This window comes from Cryptococcus neoformans, chromosome 6, assembly GCF_000149245.1.
Source record: "Cryptococcus neoformans var. grubii H99 chromosome 6, complete sequence".
NCBI classification, from domain to species: Eukaryota; Fungi; Basidiomycota; class Tremellomycetes; order Tremellales; family Cryptococcaceae; genus Cryptococcus; species Cryptococcus neoformans.
Genome location: NC_026750.1, coordinates 654,532 through 662,500, shown reverse-complemented (window position 1 = coordinate 662,500; position 7,969 = coordinate 654,532). Strand labels below are relative to the sequence as shown.

General features: G+C 47.6%; 3 protein-coding genes; 2 read left to right on the top strand and 1 right to left on the bottom strand.

Moving 5' to 3' along the window:
• CNAG_02301 (lupus La protein) overlaps positions 1-862 on the top strand; it is a 2,075-nt gene extending 1,213 nt beyond the window's left edge. The window contains exons 5-7 of the mRNA XM_012194673.1: positions 1-201; positions 264-435; positions 493-862. The exon at positions 1-201 is cut by the window's left edge and continues 238 nt beyond it. Of these exons, the coding sequence (XP_012050063.1) occupies positions 1-201; positions 264-435; positions 493-761 (642 nt within the window). The 3' untranslated portion in view covers positions 762-862.
• A 188-nt stretch (positions 863-1,050) lies between these two features.
• On the top strand, positions 1,051-2,680 carry CNAG_02302. 2 transcript variants are annotated; one of them, XM_012194674.1, is made up of 5 exons: positions 1,051-1,537; positions 1,580-1,719; positions 1,781-2,064; positions 2,118-2,388; positions 2,450-2,680. In XM_012194674.1, exons 1-5 carry the CDS (start codon positions 1,345-1,347, stop codon positions 2,489-2,491), a joined length of 930 nt encoding a protein of 309 aa, XP_012050064.1. In that variant the 5' UTR covers positions 1,051-1,344; the 3' UTR covers positions 2,492-2,680. The 2 variants fall into 2 exon arrangements, with proteins under 2 accessions (XP_012050064.1, XP_012049768.1); XM_012194378.1 differs by having other exon boundaries at positions 2,112-2,388.
• On the bottom strand, positions 2,633-7,886 carry CNAG_02303 (pre-mRNA-splicing factor ATP-dependent RNA helicase PRP16). XM_012194377.1 has 24 exons: positions 7,748-7,886; positions 7,594-7,693; positions 7,292-7,536; positions 7,062-7,239; positions 6,400-7,007; positions 6,229-6,342; positions 5,903-6,178; positions 5,769-5,850; positions 5,539-5,718; positions 5,334-5,491; positions 5,211-5,283; positions 5,023-5,154; positions 4,907-4,968; positions 4,648-4,858; positions 4,442-4,597; positions 4,238-4,385; positions 4,021-4,183; positions 3,656-3,969; positions 3,448-3,591; positions 3,319-3,397; positions 3,217-3,262; positions 3,123-3,170; positions 2,899-3,067; positions 2,633-2,841 (listed from the first exon to the last, which is right to left on the bottom strand). The coding sequence occupies exons 1-24, from the start codon at positions 7,811-7,813 to the stop codon at positions 2,685-2,687; spliced, it is 3,909 nt and encodes a 1,302-aa protein (XP_012049767.1). The 5' UTR covers positions 7,814-7,886; the 3' UTR covers positions 2,633-2,684.
• Positions 7,887-7,969: the final 83 nt, after the last annotated feature.

Genomic DNA, 7,969 nt, shown 5'->3' with positions numbered 1-7,969 from the left:
GAGGATGACGACGAAGAGCGAGAAGGCAAGGAGGCCAGGACTGATGAGCCCGAGCCCCTCGTGGTTGAGTACAATGGTGCTTCTCTCGAATGCGACCGTCACACCGGTAAGGTGTTGGATCGCTCCAAGGTCGCCTTCGAAATCAACTCCGCTGTGAAGTTCATCAACCACGGTGAGAACCCTGACTGGAAGGACCTCAAGGTACGCAGATCATATGAAGACCATATGAAGCGAAAGAGCACGTGCTGATGCATCTTTTTCAGGCCCAAGTTAGCAATGTCATTGCCACTCCTTTCCTCGCTTTCCCCCCTGGATCTTCTTCTGGTACCATCGCTAAGAGTGACAACTCCGTCATCAACGACGATGAGTTTGAGAAGCTCAAGGAGGCCAAGATGACTTTTGGTGGCGCTGAGGTTGAATGGGCTCGTATGACAGGTAAGTTCATACTGCAGTTGAACAGTTTGTTCTTGCATTGATCATTTCTGTTCACAGAGGAGGAGCACCGTGATTTCTGGTACACGCGAGCATGCTTTAAGGGCAAGCAGGCCGCTCAGGCTTTGAATGAGAAGGAAGAGAAGGAAAAGCGAGGACGTGGTGGACGCGGTGGTCGTGGCGGTGGTCGTGGAGGCCGAGGTCGGGGTGGCCGCGGCGGTCGTGGCGGTCGAGGAGGCAAGGGCGGCCGAGGCGGCCGTGAGGGTCGCGATGGAAAGGAAGATAACCAGACTGGTTTCCCTCCCAAGCTTGCCACCGGCGAGCAATAGTTGTGCCTAGGGTGGTTTATGGTTCGCTTTTTCCGGTATATTGCATCTTGGTCTCTTTACGTGTAATGACATGCATGAGAATTGTGACTATAGTAGTCTTTAATCGTTCATATCAGTGCTTACGTCTGCTGTTTGGCCAAATTTGAAGAGACGACTTTATTTTCATACGAGAGGACCAAAGAAGAACGCGAGAACAAATAAACATGATGGAAAAGTTCCGCCAATCAAAATATTTTGCTTTTTGTCTTCGTTCGTTTTTCCTCTTCCCATCTTTGTATCACCCCACGTTCCGCATGATCGCATCAAATGCATACCAGAGTCAAACCCTCGGACAATGTGGCCGCAAACCGTTACAAACAAAGCCTTCTTACATCAGAAAAGAATTCAATCATTCAATTCCGTCCCTAACTCAACTATTAGTTGCGGACTACTGATCATTGATGATGTTCATCTTTTTCGATCAAGAAGACTAATACTCTCGCCATAACCAGTGCGGATGACGCCAGCTCTGTGTTTTTCGCATGGTCGCCACTGATAGCCTATTGACTTACACTCCCTGCTCAACTCTTCATCACGACGATCAATGGCTGTCCCCCCACCACCTCCTGATTTAGGAGGAAACGCGTTTATCTTCGGCGCAGATCCATCAAAAAAGCGGCGCCAACTCTTCCCAGGCAAATCTCAGTCCGGTACCAGCCCACATTCGAAAGCTCAAGGTCTTAGTGACACGGCAAGTTTCGCAGCACCTGCTGCAACTCTTCCTTCCCTTGAAACAGGTGGGCGGGAAGCAGTTGCGGAAAATTACTGATGGAACGAAGTATCCAGGCCAAAAACATTACCCGAAGAAATGTCATATGTTGGACCCATGGGACCTTATTCAATGATGTATACACCACATAGAAAAGGGTTTTGGACCAAGATCTCAGATTGGTGGGACGGTGAACCTTACCAGAAGAACGTGAGTTGATTATCGAGGTTGCCAGCGAGGCAAGCTAGCCGTTAATGGATGGATTCCCCAGCCCACGTTACCTAGATCGACCCCTAAACAACACAGACCCATTCCCGGCATAGCGCCTGGAATGACACCAACAGTGAGAGCGCCTTACGACCCTCCGGCCAAAACGCTCCAGAATCCAGCTATCGCTTCAGCGTTCAATAATGGCCTACCAAGATGGGAACGGAAGCTCATAGAGAAACAACAGAAAGCTGAAATAAAAGCGTGGAAAAAGATGGAAAAGGAGCAAACGAAGCTGCACAAACAAAGTCTAAAGTTCACGACCTGGGAGGAGAGGAGGGACCTCAAGTAAGTGTTGACCCATGCCGCGAGAATAGTATTCATTTCTCATCAAGAATTAGGGCGATGGAGAAGAAATTGAAGAAGAACCAGTTCAGCTATGTGCATATTCCACACCACAACAGTCAACGACCACTTCCTCAGGTCGCGGATCACGTACCCGAACAGCCCAAATCCAAACTTGAGCCTGGGAACCCAAAGAAGGAAATGCTGGCCTTTATGATGTTGCCGCAGGAAGAGTTTGGAGTAAGAAGGCCTCTTGGAGGAGACGGAGCGCCCAAGGGATTAGGATGTCGGCATGATTGGCCTATGATGAGCAGGACGATGACACATGTATGTCTAGATTACCTCTTATTCGCAAGATGAATAATGGACTAATTTTTAATCTTGACAGGCATTGACGGATTTAGGCAATGATGAGAAATCTACAGCTTGAGGCCCATGAGATTGCCCTTATAAGTGTGGTTGCTCTGAAAAGATGCTGTTTTTGAGAAAGCTTATTGGCCTATGGCCTTCTCATTCGTGCAAGGTGATGATGATGCTGGACATCTCCTTCACCTCCTTAGAAGGAATATAGTTGCAATGCAAACATGGGCGATGAATGCATCATACAATACAAATTGCCAAGATTAAATGCCTCCTGCTCGTCTTCTCGGTGTCGCAGATGACCTCGCGCCCGCACCAATACCTGCACTTTTCGGCGTATATGCCACTCCAACGCCGCCAATTCTGGGGGTCTTTGCCACTGCTTCCTTCTTGATCTTCTCAGCTTTCGCTCGTTCCATCCTATATTAACCGTTAATTTGAGACCAAGGTAATGGAAGGTCTAAATTTTAAACTCACTCCTCACGCTGTCTGGCCATCTCAGCTTCCATCTCTGTTTTCTTGCTGAAGTCTCTGTTTGCTCGTGCGCGCGCCAAAGCATCGAAGTTTTTCTCTCTAATTGAAAAGAAGACACTACCGAGATCGGCAAGCCAATACGGATCAACCGAGGTTACACACATCATGTATTCTGTAAAGGAAAATGAGGTAAATCGCTTGTGTGGAGGAGGTACATGAAAACTCACGTTTGGATGTTAATACAAGCTCATGATACACAACATAGTCAGGCATATCTGCACGTCGTCAGTAACACCTCCATTGACGGACGATCTTACTCACAACCAAGACCATACAATGCAGAAGTGGGGTGAAGAACACAAGGCAACTAGTAATTATGTCAGTTGCGCCCTATTGAAATTAGGAATCCACTGAATGACTCACCCCTGTTCGAATGTTCATATACTCCCCAATGCCTTTGACTCTCGCCGCCTGATGGAAGTAACCAGCAGTGATACATTTTCTTCACCGTAGTCAGTATCATCCTTCGGGCAAATATGAGTTAAAACGCACCTGACGATATCCCAATCCGTTCCTACAGACAAAAGGTCCATTTTTTGTTGTTTCATAATGTCCTCCAACTGTCCTCGCACCTCTCGGGCCTTCCTCATGAGCTTCGGGTGCAAGAAATGTTTCATGCACCAAGAATCACTGTACCTGAAGAAGAATCCATGTTTAGTACATTATAACATGCAAAGTTAACGTGCAGAAAACAGCTTACCCATTGCTCTTCCACTGGGTGTAAACGTGTAACAGTGTCAGATGGTCGCTTTCAGGCACAAAGAACTTTTCCCTGGCAGCGTCACTCTCTTCTGCTCTTTGAGGAGGTCTGTAAAACACTGATGGCACAGATAACATGGACACGATGGTGAGCATCTCAGAAGAACATTGATAGTCAACGGAGACAATGAGCATCTTGGCGAGGGATGGTTCCATTGGGAAATCGGACATTTTGCGACCGATAGGGGTCAAATTGCCCACGTTATCTAAAGCGCCAAGTACCCAAAGCTGGTACATCGAGTTGAGGATGTTTTCCTAAACGCTGATGAGCATCGGCTGTAACAGGTTATATTATAATGAGCTCACCTGAGGAGGAGGATCCATAAAATCAAACTCCAGTAAATTCTTGACACCCAATGACTTGAGAAGTAGTACGGTGTTCGCCAAGTTGGTCCTCTGGATTTCAGGGATGTTGCTAGCAAACAGCTCGTTGAGATATGCCGTCTCAGTATACAGTCGGTAACAAAAGCTATAAAGGCTTCGTTAGCAGCGGGCTCCATGGGCATGATTTATCTTCACGCACCCAGGACCTGTACGACCAGCACGACCAGCACGTTGGCCACAGTTGGCTTGACTGATAGGCGTGATTTGCAAAGCATCCATTCCGACCTTCGGGTTGTATACCTTGAGCTTCGAGTATCCGGAGTCAACAACATATAGGATACCGTCAACTAAGACAAGTTTAGCAATCAATTCTGGTCGTCTAGGAGTAATAAGCTTTACGAACCTGTGAGAGAAGTTTCCGCGATGTTGGTAGCAACAACGACCTTACGTCGACCATCCGGGGTTGGCTGGAAGATCTTCGCTTGTAGGTCCGCCGGCATTTGAGAGTAGATTGGTAGCACAGCCAAAGGCGGAGGGTCATCAAGCTGAGACAGTCGTTCTAATGAGTCGTTAGTTAGAACTATCGCATCATGATTGGAGGCCATTTACCTTCAATGACTTGACAGCAACATTCGATATCCTCTTGACCTGTCATGAAAACCAAAATATCTCCCTGCGAACTTGAGAGGTGGATTTGGAGGACTTGCTTAATGGCACTATCAACGTAATCTTCGCAAGGTGACTTGGAATGAAAGATCTCAACGGGGAAGGTACGACCAGGTATAGTATAAGTGGCAGCGTTACCAAAAAATTGAGAGAACTACCACATAGATTAGTAAGAACGACGTTTTCAACTCGAATTACTGACCTTTTCAGCATTCATGGTAGCTGAGGTAACGATGAGCTTGAGATCACGTCGGCGTGTAAGGACTAGAACAATAGGTTAGTATTGGCATCACATCAGAAGATAAATGTATTCTCTACTTTTTCGCAAAAGACCCATCAGGATATCTGTACTCAGTGATCGCTCGTGTGCTTCATCAAGGATGATGACACTATATCGATCCAAATCGCCTTCATTCAATGACTCTCGAAGCAAGACACCATCTGTCATGACTGTTGACCCCATCAGTCACAACGCATTGTAATGTGAACTAGTGAAGCAAACTCACACTTAATTTTTGTATCTTTGGATGTACAGTCTTCGAAACGGATAGCGTAGCCAACGGTTTCACCTAGGGTACACTGGGAATGATATTAGTATACATAAAGGCGTGCACTGCTTAGCAGCTTACCTCCATTTCTTCGCTGACACGCTTAGCCACAGACATGGCAGCTACACGACGTGGTTGAGTGCACCCAATCATTCCGTTCGCACAATACCCGTCCTCATACAAAAACTGTCCCAGCTGAGTTGTTTTGCCTGACCCGGTCTCTCCAATGACAACAAGCACTAATAAGGGTTAGATATGACAATGCAAGTTATTAAATATAACATACCTTGATGATCTCGTATCATTCCCATCAACTCTTCTCGTACCGCAAAGGCCGGCAAATATTCTCGCTGCTCTTTTAAAGTACGACTCTTTGCAAAGTTCGAGACACCTTCCGATTTCTTAAGATGGCTCGAAAATTGTGAATCAGCCTTGTAATTCTCAGTCACGCCATCTTTCTGACCCTCTACAGTATTGATCAGCGATGAGCAGACAATAACCAACAAATAAATATACCTTGACCGAGATCTGGTTCGTCCTTGACACCCATGAGGTTACCAAGGGTGGTACCTGCCATTGACGCTGCCTTTGCCGCAGCCTAGATGCCTGTCAATAAGGGTCCAATTTTAGCCATTCAGAAAATGGCGTACCTTTTCCCTCTCCTGCCTTTCCCTTCTCTCCCTCACCAAAGCGCTTCCTTTCTTGGAGAAGATAGCCATGTCACTTGTGCCATCCTTAACAGGATTAATGGGGTCAAGTTGCTTTGTATATGCCACAGTACCATCCAAAAAGGGAGGTTTGAGGTCATGCACTAAAACATGAACTTTGGAATCAGAGTCATCGTCGAAGTCGTCGTCAACGCCTCCTCTTTGGAGAACACCCGATGTTTGCATTCGGTTAGTTTCCCAAAGGTCATTATCCGCATTCTATGTGATTGCATGAGTGTAAAACCGAAGCGAAACACTGATAGACTCACAAATTGAGCTTGACGGGCAGTCTGACGTTTGACAGCCTTAGCTTGCAGTTCTTCCTCTTTTGCTCTTTCTAAATTTTCCCATTGTGAGAATGGATTATGATCGTCATCCGCAGCCTGATGTAAAGATCCTCAGCCTGCCGCAGAACGTCCTGAAATAGACAGAGTACTTACCACTGCCCCTTCATCATCGTAACTATACCAGTCTCGATCCAGCTTGACTTGCTCTTCTTCCCACTCTTTAGCGTTGAGATCCAACCCGCCCCCTTCCGGTGATTCTCTAGCCGATCTCGGAGTCTGGTCCCAACCCCTGGATGTGCGTTCTCCTTTGCCCCATCCTCCAGGACCGCGCGAACCGCGCGGAGTTTCGTCCCAGCCCCGATTGGGGATACGGGCACTACCACCATCAAAGTCTCTGTCTGCACGAGACGTGCGAGGCGTCGGTGCTGCATTCCACGGTTTGCCGTCTCGACCATCTTGTTTTCTGCCCCTGTCATTCCCGCCTCCTCGTCCATCTCTACCGTATTCCCCCTGTCCTGACTCTCTCTCCCCACCTCGTTCATTCCATCTGTCCCTGTTTGCTCTCCTCTGAAAATCCTCAAGGCCCTCTCTTGAATGTTCGCGATCGGCAGTGCTCGCACTAATGCCCGTGCTAGGTTGGTTGCGTTCTCTGCGGCGAGCTTCGAGCCGAGCGCGAGCCTCTTCTGACAGGCCAGATCCTCGGCTGGGTGTTTCCTCCGGCCGCACCCGGACATTATCCCTTCGAACCGGAATGGCGGGCACTAAGGGTTGTAAGCGCCAGTGATCATAAGCCCGAAAGGCGAAGAATAACTAACCCTTGAAGACACCGCCTGATTGTTCGTCATCTTCATCTCCTTCATCTTTTCGAGCCTTTTTAGACGGCGGACCATTTCTGTCTGCTGTGGCGGCCGCTGCTGCACGTTTCTCAGCGGCTAACTTGTCCAATCCCAGCAATGATGGTCTAGCTGTAGCGGGAGCTTTAAAAGTCGGTACCTAAAATGAAATTTAGTTTTCAACGCTTACCATTGAATGAGGCGCAACTTACATTACCAGCTCTTCTTAAGCCACCTTTCCTCATAGGCTCAGGTGCTAATGTATCGGTATCATCATGATCCATGCCCTCCACATTTTCTCCAACGGGTCGACCACCAAGCATCCTAGGTGGGGAATGGTCAGATCCTCTACGAGCGCTTGACTGGTTTTGCCCTTGGAGAACTGAAAGGTGGGCGAGAATACGGGTGTGGAGAGATAGCATAGGATCTCTAGGAAACTGGCCGAATGTCGAAACAGCTAAGGAGAATGTCAGTAATTCAATATGGGATGAGATATGAAGTGGGAAATGCAGACCTCTAAGGAATGCATCGCCGGTACGATTGCCTTTTGCGATATCCACTATTCGTTTACCAAGGAGGTCATTCGGGTTGACTTGGTTCATGATTCGGGACATCTAAACGGGCAGATTGTGAGCGCAAATGACAGGTGAGAGAGAAAAAGGGAATACCTCGATAGCAATTTGGTGTGAAAACTCATCTTCGGTTGTTGGACCCCTTGGTGACCTGGCGGACATGTTCAGGTATGTAGAGGATGATGTTGTTGATGTGGAGTGGTTAATTCCAGTTTGAGCACCAAGAAGGGCAGGCAACATACTATTATTATTATGAAGCAATTCTATTAGAAGCGGCCACGACCGACTGAAACATCGTTCGTCGTGTTACGTAATACA